Below are 15,000 nucleotides of genomic sequence, written 5' to 3'. Positions count from 1 at the left end.
CAGACCATCACACAAACCGACCTCCCTTCTATCGACTCCATCTACACCTCACGCTGCCTCGGCAAGGCCAGCAGTATCATTGAATTGAATTGAATTGAATTTCCTTTATTGTCATTCAGACCTTACGGTCTGAACGAAATTTCGTGCCTGCAGTCGTACATACAATGATGCAATAATAAACAACAATAAACACAAATTAACATCCACCACAGTGAGTCCTCCAAACACCTCCTCACTGTGGTGGAGGCAAAAATCTTAGGGCTGCAGTCTCTTCCCTCCTCTCCCTCTAAATCATCAAGGACCAGTCTCACCCCGGACACTCCCTCTTCTCCCCTCTCCCATCGGGCAAAAGGTACAGACATGTGACAACGCACAGCTCTAAATTCAGGGACAAGTTTCTTCCCAGCTGTTGTCAGGCAACTGAATCATCCGACCACAACTAGACAGCAGTGTTGGACTACTATCTGAAGAAGGGTCTTGATGCAGAATGTCACCCATTCCTTCTCTCCAGAGATGCTGCCTGTCCCTCTGAGTTACCCCGGCATTTTCAATGGTTCAATGCTCCTTTATTGTCACATGCATCGAGGTACAGTGAAATTTGATTTAAGAGTTCAAGAGAGTTAATTGTCATGTGCCCCTGATAGGACAATGAAATTCTTGCTTTGCTTTAGCACACCAGAACATAGTAGGCACGAATACAGAATGGATCAGTGTGTCCATATACCATTGTATACATATATACACACATGAATAAATAAACTGATAAAGTGCAAATAAACAGATTATGGGCTATTAAGTTTTGTCCGAGCAAGGTTTAATAGCCTGATGGCTGTGGGGAAGCAGCTATTCCTGAACCTGGTCGTTGCAGTCTTCAGGCTCCTGTACCTTCTACCTTCTTGAAGGTAGCAGGGAGATGAGTGTGTGGCCCGGATGGTGTGGGTCCTTGATGATGCTGCCAGCCTTTTTTGAGGCAGCGACTGTGATAGATCCCCTCGATGGAAGGAAGGTCAGAGCCGATGATGGACTGGGCAGTGTTTACTACTTTTTGTAGTCTTTTCCGCTCCAGGGCGCTCAAGTTTCCGAACCAAGCCACGATGCAACCGGTCAGCATGCTCTCTACTGTGCACCTGTAGAAGTTAGAGAGAGTCCTCCTTGACAAACCGATACGGTCATATCAAAAAAGCAACAAGGTACAAAACTCCAAAACAGCCAACACAGCGGCGTGTGAGAATCCCAGGGACACACAGCATAAGCGGAGACCCACAGCCATCAGTTCAATGTCCAGGCCACACACACATTCTTCACCGTGCTGTGTCTACCTTATGGATAAGTGACATTTTGGGCTGGGACATTATCATGTTTATGAATCATAATTTATCAATGGCTGGCGGTAATGGCAGTCCTGTGCTCTAGAGGGCAGTGTTACACAGCCCATTGATATCAAGAGGCATGCATTTATAGAGCACCTTTCCTTGCTTACAGATGGTTTTAAAACACATCACATCAAAATCTAAGTCTCTTCCTTGATGTAATGAGGGGGGAATGAGGCATTATGTTGTGTTCAGGCCTCTGTTCAAGCACACCTTGCCAAGGACTGGGAATATCTTCCATTTTCAGTGGCAGCATCCGTGCCTGTTTGATAGTTAGGTCAGGCTCTTGGCTTGACATCTCCTCTGAGATCTCGCTCCCCCACTGCGCAAGGCATCGGACGTAGCACACAAAATGCTGGAGTAACTCAGCGGGTCAGGCAGCATCTCTGGAGAGAAGGACAATAGACAACAGGTGCAGGAGTAGGCCATTGGGCACTTCGAGCCAGCACCGCCATTCACTATGATCATGGCTGATCATCCCCAATCAGTACCCCGTTCCTGCCTTCTCCCCATATCCCCTGACTCCGCTATCTTTAAGACCCCTATCTAACTCTCTCTTGAAAGTATCCAGAGAATTGGCCTCCACCGCCTTCTGAGGCAGAGAATTCCACCCATTCACAACTCTGGGTGAAAAAGTTTTTCCTCATCTCCGTTCTAAATTGCCAACCCCTTATTCGTAAACTGTGGCCCCTGGTTCTGGACTCCCCCAACATCGGGTACATGTTTGCTGCCTCTAGCGTGTCCAATTCCTTAATAATCTTATACGTTTCAAATAAGATTCCCTCTCGTCCTTCTAAACTCCAGAGTATACAAGCCCAGCTTCTCCATTCTATCAACATCTGACAGTCCCACCATCCCGGGAATTAACCTGGTGAATCTACGCTGCACTCCCTCAATAGCAAGAATGTCCTTCTTCAAATTTGGAGACCAAAGCTGCACACAATACTCCAGGTGTGGTCTAACTAGGGCTCTGTGCAACTGCAGAAGGACCTTCTGGGTTCTGTTGGGTTCTTGGCAGGAAGCTTACACAGCTCGAGTGGTGAGTCTGGCGTTTCCGCTAAACACGTGCCCTGCCCCCCACAGACCACGCCTTCAACACACCGCACAGCTCACTACTTTAAAGCAAGTTTATCCAACTCTCCAGGGGCAGGAGCCAGGAGAGGAGGTGGGAGTGAAGGAGGGGGCTGGGGCGCAGGCCGGGTTCTGGAGGGAGGGGTGATAGGGGGAAGGGTTTTGGGGTAGGAGCAAGGGGGAATGTTGAGGGGAGGGGGTGGGAACAGTGGACTCTGAGATAGGAGGGGAAAGGGTTTTGAGGTGGGAGCAAGGGGGAGAGCTGGTGGGGGGAGTTCAGGCTGGGAGAGGGGAGGGTTCACAAGTGAGAGGAGCAGAATTAGGCCATTCGGCCCATCAAGTCTACTCCGCCATTCAATTGTGGCTGATCTATCTTTCCCTCTCAACCCCATTAAATTGAATCTCCTGCTTTCTCCCCATAACCCCTGACACCCGTACTAGTCATTCTGAGGTTGGAGCAGGGAGGAGAGCTTTGGGGGGGGGAGGAGAGAGAGAACTGAGGGAGAGGGAGATAGCTGGGGGAGAGAGAGATGGGAGAGAGAGCTGGGGGATAGAGGGCTTCAGTCTGGGCTGGGAGGAGGAGTTGCAAGGAGATGCAGTGGAGGCAAGGTTGACTCAGCGACTGCCCCTGGTGTCGGGCACACAGCTGACGGAGATAAACCACACTTGCTGAGCTGTGACACTCTCTCTCCGACAGCAGTTCGCGGTACGAGCGGCAGAGGATGAAGCGTGCAGCATGGATGCAGTCGTGAAACAGGGAGTCCTTCACACACAGCAGCAGCAGAAGTTTGGCAAGGTAAACCCGCTCCCTCATTTACTTTCTGTGGGATTATTATATTTTGTGAGCAGTGGGTAACAAACTGGCTGTCTGACACTTTTGAGACCGTTAATCTTTCATGTTCCCTCCACTGGAGGAACTGCTACACTGGAAAGTTAGTGAGCCACAGAGCCATGGAGTAATACAGTGTGGAAACAGGCCCTTCAGCCCAACTATACTCAAAAGATAACACAAGATAAACAAAAACAATATTAACTGTATTACAAAAACAGTAAATTAAAAGCCCCCAATATTTATGCAAAACTCCCCAAATCCAGAGTGCAACCAAGATAGTTCTTAATTTAGGAAGGAACTGCAGATGCTGGTTTTAACCGAAGATAGACGCAAAATGCTGGAGTAACTAAGCGGGACAGGCAGCATTTCTGGAGAGAAGGAATGGGTGACGTTTTGGGCCGAGACCCTTCTTCATAGTCTGTGTGAGTGTGTGTGACTATGTGAGTGTGTGTGTGTGTGTTCATGCAGTGTGTGTGTGTTGTGTGTGTGTGTGTGTGTGTGTGTGTGTGTGTGTGTGTGTGTGTGTGTGTGTGTGTGTGTGTGTGTGTGTGTGTGTGTGTGTGTGTGTGTGTGTGTGTGTGTCCCTGTGTGTGTGTATGCTGTGTGTGTGTGTATGTGTGTGCGTGTGTATGTGTGCGTGCGTGTGTGTGTGTGTATGTCTGTGTGTGTCTTTGTGTGCATGTGTCTGTCTGCGTATGTGTCTGGTTGTCTGTGTGTGTGTGTGTGTGTGTGTGTGTGTGTGTGCGTGTGTGTGTGTGTGTGTGTGTGTGTGTGTGTGTGTGTGTGCCTGTGTGTGTGTGCGTGTGTGTGTGTGTGTGTGTGCGTGTGTGTGTGTGTGTGTGTGTGTGTGTGTGTGTGTGTGTGTGTGTGTGTGTGTGCGAGAGAGAGGAAGAGAGAGCTATGAATCCACAACTTACTACCCCACGTATATGTAGACATGTGCAGACGCACACAGACGCACACACACACACACACACACACGCACACACACACACACACACACATACACACACACACAGGTGGACACACAGACATCCACACACACATGTTTGGTACTTTCTTGTTACTCACACAGTGACACCCTTTTTGTAACACAGTTCACACAACCTGTACACACACACACACTTCACACAGACACATGAATAGTACACACAGACTACACTGGCTGGGACTTGGACACAGGGGGACACATATGGACTATCCACACACACAAGTTTGGTCTTTCTTGTTCAGTGGACATGTCTATGGGAAATTCCCTTTTTGTAACGCTGCGCTGTAAAAACCTGTTCTATGCATATTATAGTACATTTTTCAGTCCAAGAGTGTCAAACCACTTTTCCACAGACTAGACTGGCTGGGACTAGGGATGTGGGGGGAATAGCTGGGAATTGGACTATGTGGGTCAATGTGCAAAATGGTCTTGGCATCATTTTGGACTTTAGAGATACTGTCATGGGGAAAAGGCCCTTCGGCCCACCGAGTGCGTGCCGTTCCAACGATCCCCGCTCATATCACTAGCACATTTTTCAGAAGTTTCTCAAACTAATTAACCTTTCCATAGTGCAAGTAGATTAGGGAGGGAAACCTGAGGACATAGAAACATAGAATTATCCACAACCTGGGAAATTGTGCAAAATGGCCATTCGGCCCTTCGAGCCTGCACCGCCATTCATTATGATCATGGCTGATCATCCAACTCAGTATCCCGTACCTGCCTTCTCTCCATACCCTCCGATCCCCTTAGCCACAAGGGCCACATCTAACTCCCTCTTAAATATAGCCAATGAACTGGCCTCAACTACCCTCTGTGGCAGAAAGTTCCAGAGATTCACCACTCTCTGTGTGAAAAAAGTTCTCCTCATCTCGGTTCTAAAGGATTTCCCCCTTATCCTTAAGACCCGGACCCTTAAGACACAGGACCCGGGCAAAGCTCATGCAGGTCACGGGGAGAATGTACAAACCCTGTACAGACAGCAGCGGTAGTCAGGATCGAAGCCTGGTCTCTGGCGCTGTAAGGCAGCAACTCTACCGCTGTGTCACCATGCCAGCCCTGTACAGCGCGGAAATAGGCCACTCAGCGAAACTTGCCCCATCTACCAGTCCCACCTACCTGCATTTGGCCCATCTTCCTCAACCTTTCCGATGCATGTTTCTTTCCAAATGTATTTTTATTCAACAGAAGATCTGCGTCAGTATCGCCACCCCATACTCTAGCATCATCCTACACAATAGGCACAGCTTACAATTTTAACCCCAAGTCAAGTCACCTACCAACACATGCGTTTTTGGAGTGTGGGAGGAAACCAGAGCACCCACGTGGTCAAAGGGAGAACGTGCAAACTCCACACAGAAAGCACCCATAGTCAGGATCGAACCCAGGTCTCTGGCGCTGTAAGGCAGGAATTCTACCGCTGTGCCACCGTGCCGCCCCTGAATTCTTTGTGGTATAGAATTATATTGTTAACTTTAAAAGTTGCTTGAGTTGGCAGATGATACCATTGTTGATCAGATCGACAACAGCGATACGGCAAAGTACAGGAAGGGAATCGAGAACCTTGCGTACTTGTGCCAGTGCACAGCCTAGCTCTTAACATCAACGAGCCAATAGACTTGATGAGTTGGTTGTTGACCAAAAGAAGCAAGAGGGGGAACACAACACTGATGCTGCAGAGATGGTCAACAACTTCAAGTTCCTGGACATGCATAACACTGGCAACCTTTCCTGGGCCCTTCACACTGATGTGGCAATCAAGAAATTGGCCCAAAGGCCAAACTTCCAAGCTAAACTAAACTAAAGTTGACCTTGGGTGAGGAAGTCAATTTGGTAACGTGGTTTCTGGTGAGACATTGTGTGCAGTGTATCCAACAGGCCTGTTGTCTTTACTTTAAAACGCATTTGTACTCCCTGGCTTTTGACCATGCTGAGGCTTTGCTTCTGTTTGTGGTGTTTTTGATGTTTCTTTATTTTACATGTCTTTTCCTACTATTTCTTTTGATTGTTATTTTTGGTGTGTATTAACTTTTTTTGTCAATGATTAGTGATGTACAGCACTTTGTTGCAGCTATGTTTGTTTTTAAAGTGCTCTATAAATAAAATTATTATTATTATTATTATTATTACTTGCAGGAGGAACAGATTGCAGTTGTATAGGGCTCTGGTGAGACCACACCTGGAGTATTGTGTACAGTTTTGGTCTCCTAATTTGAAGGAGGACATCCTTGTGATCGAGGCAGTGCAGCGTAGGTTCACGAGATTGATCCCTGGGATGGCGGGACTGTCATATGAGGAAAGATTGAAAAGACTAGGCTTGTATTCACTGGAGTTTAGAAGGATGAGGGGGCATCTTATAGAAACATATAAAATTATAAATGGACTTGACAAGCTAGATGCAGGAAAAATGTTCCCTATGTTGGGCGAGTCCAGAACCAGGGGCCACAGTCTTAGAATAAAGGGGAGGTCATTTAAGACTGAGGTGAGAAAAAACTTTTGCTCCCAGAGAGTTGTGAATTTGTGGAATTCCCTGCCACAGAGGGCAGTGGAGGCCAGGTCACTGGATGGATTTAAGAGAGAGTTAGATAGAGCTCTAGGGGCTAGTGGAGTCAAGGGATATGGGGAGAAGGCAGGCACGGGTTGTTGATAGGGGACGATCAGCCATGATCACAATGAATGGCGGTGCTGGCTCGAAGGGCCGAATGGCCTCCTCCTGCACCTATTGTCTATGTTTCTATGTTTCTATAAGGCGTGATAGGTATGGACTCGGTGGGCCTAAGGGCCTGTTTCCGTGCTGTATCTTGAATCCTACCTAAATGTGAAGCTTCTGTGGGTGTAAGGTTAGTGCAGTGGCCATGGGCAAGGACAGCTTCAGTGGGTCTGAGGAGGCAACAGACACACTCTTCTTCACCCCCCCCCCCCCCCCCCCCCCCCCCCCCCCACCCACCCACTTCCTGCCGCTGGTACAGGTGGCGAGCTACAGTTGGTGCTGGGGGGGGGGGGGGAGGGGGGGGGGGGGGTGGAGGGGGGGATTTGGACAGATACACCACACCTGCCGCTGTCACTGATGGTGAGCTTGTTGGTGACATATTTCCCACATCTGAAGGTGCCAGGTTGAGGCAGCCCCAGGCGTCTCTGTTCTGAATGTGCGGGAAGGAACTGCAGGTGCAGGTTTAAACTGAAGACAGACACAAAAAATGCTGGAGTAACTCAGCGGGACAGAAGGAATGGGTGACGTTTCTGGTCTGCAGAAGGGTCTCGACCCGAAACATCACCCATTCCTTCTCTCCAGAGATGCTGCCTGTCCCGCTGAGTTACTCCAGTACTCTGTGTCCATCTTTGAGGCAGAGGGCATTGTCTTGGCATCAGGTTACGAGGTTCTCAATCTCCTTCCTGTACTCTGTCAGATCTTTATTTGATATCTGGCCCACTACGGCTGGTGTCATCAGCGAACTTGTGGATTGAGTTGGATTGGGGTTAGACCATAAAATGCTGGAGTAACTCAGAGGGACAGGCAGTACCTCTGAGGAGATGGAATGGGGGACATCTCTGGTTGACCCACTTCAGACTTCTTTAGACTGCTGTGTGTGTGTGTGTGTGTGTGTGTGTGTGTGTGTGTGTGTGTGTGTGTGTGTGTGTGTGTGTGTGTGTGTGTGTGTGTGTGTGTGTGTGTGTGTACATGTGTGTGTGTGTGTGTATACATGTGTGTGTGTGTGTGTGTGTGTATATGTGTGTGTGTGTGTGTGTGTATACATGTGTGTGTATACATGTGTGTGTGTGTGTGTATACATGTGTGTGTGTGTGTGTGTGTGTGTGTGTGTGTGTGTGTGTGTGTGTGTGTGTGTGTGTGTGTGTGTGTGTGTGTGTGTGTGTGTGTGTGTGTGTGTGTGTGTGTGTGTGTGTGTGTGTGTGTGTAATGGAAGTGGATGGATGGCCTTCTTCACCTTTAATTGCCTTGTTATCTTGTGCAAACCTTGAAGGCTCTCGATAAAAGAGTACTAACGGCTGTGGTCTTGTCAACATTCATTGTGATAGATCACCAATGTGAAGTAGGTTCATTCTCAACCCATAATGACTCTCCCGAACTGAGTCACGGAGATGGCTGGGCGAAGCATTTGGGCAGCCAACTCTTGCCCTTGGCTCTTGTGAAGAGTTCTTCTTCACCGTTCCTCTGAGTTTGCTTCCTAATCAGGGCGACAGCTCGGGGAACGTGCCATGCAAATAGTGCTGTGCAGGAAGGAACTGCAGATAGACACAAAACGCTGGAGTAACACAGTGGGACAGACAGCATCTCTGGAGAGAAGGAATGCGTGATGTCTTGGGTCGGGTCATCCCGTTCCTTCTCTCCAGAGACGCTGCCTGTCCCACTGAGTTGCTCTTTTCATGTCTATCTTTCTACATTGAATGGTGTGGACCTGATGCAGGCAAATGGGGTCGGTGTCGGTGGACAAAAGGATTTGCATGGACATAGACAACAGGTGCAGGAGCAGGCCATTCGGCCCTTCGAGCTAGCACCGCCATTCACTGTGATCATTGCTGATCATCCCCAATCAATACCCCAGCCCTGCCTTCTCCCCTTATCCCCTGACTCCACTATCTTTAAGAGCTCAATCGAACTCTCCCTTGAAAGCATCCAGAGAACCCGCCTCCAGTGCCTTCTGAGGCAGAGAATTCCACAGATTCACAACCCTCTGTGTGAAAAAGTTTTTCCTCGTCTCCGTTCTAAATTAGATTAGATTTTAGATTAGATTAGATTTGTTTATTGTCATTCAGACCTTTCGGTCTGAACGAAATTCTGTTTCCCTACAGTCATACATATAATTTAAAAAAATGACAGAACACATAGTCAACACAAATTTAACATCCACCACAGTGAGTTCACCAAACACCTCCTCACTGTGGTGGAAGGCAAAATCTTAAATGGCGTACCCCTTATTCTTAAACTGTGGTCCCTGGTTCTGGACTCCCCCAACATCGGGAACATGTTTCCTGCCTCTAGCGTGTCCAAACCCTTAACAATCTTATATGTTTCAATAAGATACCCTCTCATCCTTCTAAATTCCAGAGTGTACAAGCCCAGCCACTCCATTCTATCAACATATGACAGTCCCGCCATCCCGGGAATTAACCTGGTGAACCTACGCTGCACTCCCTCAATAGTAAGAATGTCCTTCCTCAAATTTGGAGACCAAAACTGCACACAATACTCCAGGTGTAGTCTCACTAGGGCCCTGTACAACTGCAGAAGGACCTCTTTGCTCCTATACTCAACTCCTCTTGTTATGAAGGCCAACATGCCATTCACTTTTTTCACTGCCTGCTGTACCTGCATGCTTACTTTCAGTGAGTGAACAAGGACATGACGGGCCGAAGGGTCTGTTTCATGTGTTTAAGAAGGAACTGCAGATGCTGGAAAATCGAAGGTAGACAAAAGTGCTGGAGAAACTCAGCGGGTGCAGCAGCATCTATGGAGCGAAGGAAATAGGCAACGTTTCGGGCCGAACCCCTTCTTCTGACTGATCAAATTTCCAAACCCTTAATAATCTTATATGTTTCAATAAGATCCCCTCTCATTCTTCTAAATTCCAGCGTGTACAAGCCCAGCCGCTCAATACTAGCAACATATGACAGTCCCGCCATCCCGGGAATTAACCATGAAGTCTGTTTCATGTGCTTGACGAGTCTTTGTCTCTCTTGCCTGGGATGGCAGGACTTTCACATGAAGAAAGACTGGATAGACTCGGCTTGTACTAGCTAGAATTTAGAAGATTGAGGGGGGATCTTGTAGAAACTTACAAAATTCTTAAGGGGTTGGACAGGCTAGATGCAGGAAGATTATTCCCGATGTTGGGGAAGTCCAGAACTAGGGGTCACACAGTTTAAGGATAAGGGGGAAGTCTTTTAGGACCGAGATGAGGAAAACATTTTGTCACACAGAGAGTGGTGAATCTGTGGAATTCTCTGCCACAGATTCAGATTCAGATTCAGATTCAGATTCAATTTTAATTGTCATTGTCAGTGTACAGTACAGAGACAACGAAATGCAGAAGGTAGTTGAGGCCACTTCATTGGCTATATTTAAGAGGGAGTTAGATGTGGCCCTTGTGGCTAAAGGGATCAGGGGGTATGGAGAGAAGGCAGGGATGGGATACTGAGATGGATGATCAGCCATGATCATATTGAATGGCGGTGCAGGCTCGAAGGGCCGAATGGCCTCTACTCCTGCACCTATTTTCTATGATTCTATGTTTTTATGTTTGCCGTGCAGAAATGGAAGAAGGTGTGGGTGCTGCTGTACGGAGAGACCACCTGTTCTGTAGCCCGCCTGGAGTACTTTGAGTTCAAGGAGGGGGTGAGCCTGAGCGAGAGGCAATGCACCAGGAAAACAGAGAACAAGAAGGTGATCAAGCTGAGCGACTGCATCCGTATCACGGAGTCCCCGGGCGACACTTGCCCCTCCGACTGCCGAGCCTTCCACGTGGAAACCATCGAGAAACTCTTTGTGTTTGCCGCAGAATCATCAGAGTACGATGACTGGAATCAGACACTGTGTGAAATGGCCTTTCCGGTAAGTTCTGCAGTTGTTAGTGTGACTCCCTCATGCGTTAGGGACTGGCTCTTGATAGACAATAGACAATATTGTCCGAGATGAGAAAATCATTTTTCACACAGAGAGTGGTGAATCTCTGGAACTCTCTGCCACAGAAGGTAGTTGAGGCCACAGTTCATTGGCTATATTTAAGAGGGAGTTAGATGTGGCCCTTGTGGCTAAAGGGATCAGGGGGTATGGAGAGAAGGCAAGGATGGGATACTGAGTTGGATGATCAGCCATGATCATATCGAATGGCGGTGCAGGCTCGAAGGGCCGAATGGCCTACTCCTGCACCTATTTTTTATGTTTCTATGTTTCTATGTTTCTAACAGGTGAATAGTTGGGATAGTAGGGATGGCTGGTCGGTGCAGACTCGGTGGGCCGAAGGGCCTGTTTCCTCGCTGCATCTCTAAACCAAACTGAAATTTTGCCGGCGTTTTTTTTCTCCTTCCAGATGTTCTGGGGTGATCGGCCGGGGCCAAATAAGGCCGATGGTTCCCAGCGGTCACAGAAGGTGAAGAAGAATATCATGGTGCCTATGGAGGAAAACTCACTGTACAGCACCCGCAAGGCCGGTAAGGCAATCATTCGATTATTCATTCAGTTTTATTCGTGGAAGTGAAATGAATTTGCCAGCAGCGGTACAATGAAATTGGTGCTTCCCCACCGGAGACCGCGGCTTCAGGTTGGTGTAGGCTGCAGGCTGGCGGTCGAAGATCTAAAGTCCCCGCCGCGCTGCAGCCGGAAGCACCGCAGACCGCAGGGCCGGCGGTAGGAGCTCCCCCTCCAGGGGTCCCCGGTGAGGGACCCCGCTCCGGTTACCCTCTCTGTGTACTTGTGGTCATTTCCCCCTCTTGTGTAAATATTCAAAAAGACATGGACTAAGATGTTGGGCAAGGAACTGCAGGTGCTGGTCTAAAGCGTAGACAGACATAAAAAGCTGGAGTAACTCAGCGGGATGCAAAGTTTAAGAAGGAACTGCAGATGTTGGAAAAAAAATCGAAGGCAGGCAGACAAAAAATGGGATTGCCACCGATGGGATTGGAAGGTCAAGTGATTTTGGTCACTTTAGGGTCAGTTCCCTCCCTGGTGACCCAGCAAATGCTGCAACATATTTCTGCTGCACTTTGTGAAACAGCTCATTCTCGAAAAATAGAAACTAGATAGGCATCTTGATCTAGGAGATGGTCTCGAGATGCTTCCACTCTGTAATCAGCCGAGCTTCCCCTGTGGAAAGAGTGACGCAGCTGAGCCTGTAGACAAGGCGTGGGTTGTCCTAAACCTCCCTCTCTCTCTCTGCTTCATGGGGAATCGCTGACTGTCTGAGTAGCTGGAGGGGGTGAGGGCTCGGAGAGGAGGGGGTCAGGTGGGGGGGGGGGGGAGGTTGGAGAACAAGAGTCCAGAGTATTTTATCATCATATGTCCCAGACAAAACAATGAAATTCTCACTTGCAGAAGCACATCAGTCTGACGAAGTATCTCCACCTGAAACGTCGCCAATTCCTTCTCTCCGTAGATGCTGCCTGTCCCGCTGAGTTACTTTTTGTATCCGCCATTGATTTCACCAGCATCTGCAGTTCTTTGTAAAACCCGTAAACATTGACTATAAACTAATTGATAACATGTAAACATAGATACATTGATTTTGCAGGAGTAGGCCATCGGCCCTGCAGCCTGCACCGCCATTTGATCATGGCTGATCATTTGTATCCCGTACATGAATATGTCCATACCATCTGTCCCCTGCCACAAGGGCCACAAACTAAGATAAACGATAGCCAAGACTGGCCTCAAACTACCCTCTGTGGCAGAGAGTTCAGTGTCACCACTCTCTGGGTATATATATAGTTCTATCTGTTTTAAAGGATTTCCCCTTTATCCTTAAGCAACCCCGGTCCCACATCCTGCATCTAGCCTGTGGCCCCTTAAGAATTTTGTAAGTTTCTATAAGATAACGAGAGAGAGAGGTGTGTGTGTGGGTATATATATAGATGTACGGACAAATGGTCAATGTGAGTGTGGCCCCAAGAGTCAGCTCAGAATGTGGGTAGGGAGCGGGGAAGACTGGATGCTGAAGAGTGGGAAATGGTTAGGAGCTGAGGCCATGCCACCCAGCGGCCTATCTCTGAGCCAGCACCACTACCACGTACAGTTACAGAGCGAGCACACACACACTCCACAACGGCCTGTGGTCCTCACTTGTTGCCACCTTCCATCAGTAGAGAGGGAGGCCAAGCCGCTAGTCAAGGAGCCAGGCGGTGGAGGGATCTACCCTAGCCGGCTGCCTGCCCCTTTACCGGGGATACGTCCATGCCTGGGTGTGGATAGAAAGGGAATACGCCCTGTCTACGGGCGCCAGGAAGGAGTTCCGCCACAGCTGGGCACCGAGGGGGGGTTGAATGTATCCTGGACAAGGATTGCAATATAATAATAATAATAATAATAATAATAATAATAAATTTTATTTATGGGCGCCTTTCAAGAGTCTCAAGGACACCTTACAAAAATTTAGCAGGTAGAGGAAAAACATGTAAGGGGAATGAAATAAATAGTAGAGACATGACTAGTACACAAAGTAAAGACAGAATTCAATACAAAACACAATACGAGGCAATTAATGCACAGATGAAAAGGGAGGGGGACGTGGGGCTAAGGATAGGCAGAGGTGAAGAGATGGGTCTTGAGGCGGGACTGGAAGATGGTGAGGGACACGGAATTGCGGATCAGTTGGGGGAGGGAGTTCCAGAGCCTGGGAGCTGCCCTGGAGAAGGCTCTGTCCCCAAAACTGCGGAGGTTTAGTTAATATAGTTGTTTAGCAGTTGCTTAGCATATTTGTTCGTCTTGTATTATGGTGGTGTTTTGTTTTATTCTATTGTAAATACTATTTTAATATTTGAATAAATATTTTTCATTAAAAAATTAAAAATTAAAAATAAAAAATCACTAGAGAGGGAGGGGACACCCCCACCCCTCGCTTGGACACAAAGATCTTATTGAAACATATTAAGGGTTTGGACACGCTAGAGGTAGGAAATATGTTCCCGATATTGGGGGAGACCAGAACCAGGGGCCACACACACACAGTTTAAGAATAAGGGGTCGGCCATTTAGAACGGAGACGAGGAAACAGTTTTTCACCCAGAGAGTGGTGAGTCTGTGGAATTCTCTGCCTCAGAGGGTGGTGGAGGCCGGTTCTCTGGATGATTTCAAGAGAGAGTTAGATAGGGCTCTTAAAGATAGCGGAGTCAGGGGATATGGGGAGAAGGGGTACTGATTGGGGATGATCAGCCATGATCACATTGAATGGCGGTGCTGGCTCGAAGGGCCGAATGGCCTACTTCTGCACCTATTGTCTATTGTCTAAGGTACACCATGCATGAGCTGTGGCAGACACCAGTCTTTTAATTTCAGTTATACGGCGCTGAAACAGACCCTTCCGCCCATCGAGTCCGTGCCGACCACCGACCCCCCGCACACTAGCACTGTCCTACACACATTAGGGACAATTTTAAATTTACAAACCCACGCAGTCATGGGGAGAAAGTCCAAACTCCGTGCCGACAGCACCCGCAGTCGGGATCGAACCCGGGTCTCTGTAAGCAACGTACGTCAGCAACTCTGCCGCTGACCACACCTTTTACTTACTGTGTGGTTGGAAAATTTTAGCTGCTGATGAGGTGCGATATCTGGTGCGATAAGTGGCAGTGGAGATTGTGAGCAGATACAGGGCTCTGCCGGCTATTTGTTGCTGCCTCACACACATCAGCTATTTTGTTTTTTTAACACATTCAAGAGCTGTGGGTGTTGCTGGCCGAGGCAGCATTGAACTGCCCTTTCTAGTTGTCCTTGACATAGGCATAGACATGGTCAACACTCAGTCCCTTTTCCCCAGGGTGGAAGTGTCCAGCACTAGAGGGCATAGCTTCAAGGTGAGGGGGGAAAGTGGAACAAAGATTGTTTTTGATGAGGGTCAAGAATGGAGGGTCAAGTCTGTGGTATCACGTTTTTGGCATGGACATTGTGGGTCGAAGGATCAGAGGGTGAGAGGCAGAGGTGGTCAATCTGTGGAATTATTTGCCGCAGAATGCCGTGGAGGCCAAGTCAGTGGATATTTTTAAGGCAGGGTTAGATAGATTCTTGGGTT

At 48.2% G+C, this 15,000-nt stretch overlaps 1 protein-coding gene across 1 annotated transcript in view; it reads left to right on the top strand.

The window, feature by feature from the left end:
* Positions 1 to 2,473: 2,473 nt before the first annotated feature.
* LOC129713343 (docking protein 2-like) overlaps positions 2,474 to 15,000 on the top strand; it is a 22,483-nt gene continuing 9,956 nt past the window's right edge. Inside the window, exons 1-4 of the mRNA XM_055662327.1 lie at positions 2,474 to 2,535; positions 3,139 to 3,237; positions 10,533 to 10,832; positions 11,311 to 11,431. Of these exons, the coding sequence (XP_055518302.1) occupies positions 3,178 to 3,237; positions 10,533 to 10,832; positions 11,311 to 11,431 (481 nt within the window). The 5' untranslated portion in view covers positions 2,474 to 2,535; positions 3,139 to 3,177. The remainder of the gene's footprint in view (positions 2,536 to 3,138; positions 3,238 to 10,532; positions 10,833 to 11,310; positions 11,432 to 15,000) is intronic.

This window comes from Leucoraja erinacea, chromosome 35, assembly GCF_028641065.1.
Source record: "Leucoraja erinacea ecotype New England chromosome 35, Leri_hhj_1, whole genome shotgun sequence".
In the NCBI taxonomy this organism is placed as follows: domain Eukaryota; kingdom Metazoa; phylum Chordata; class Chondrichthyes; order Rajiformes; family Rajidae; genus Leucoraja; species Leucoraja erinaceus.
Note: the sequence above shows the minus strand (reverse complement) of the source record. Positions and strands in the feature narration are given on the sequence as shown.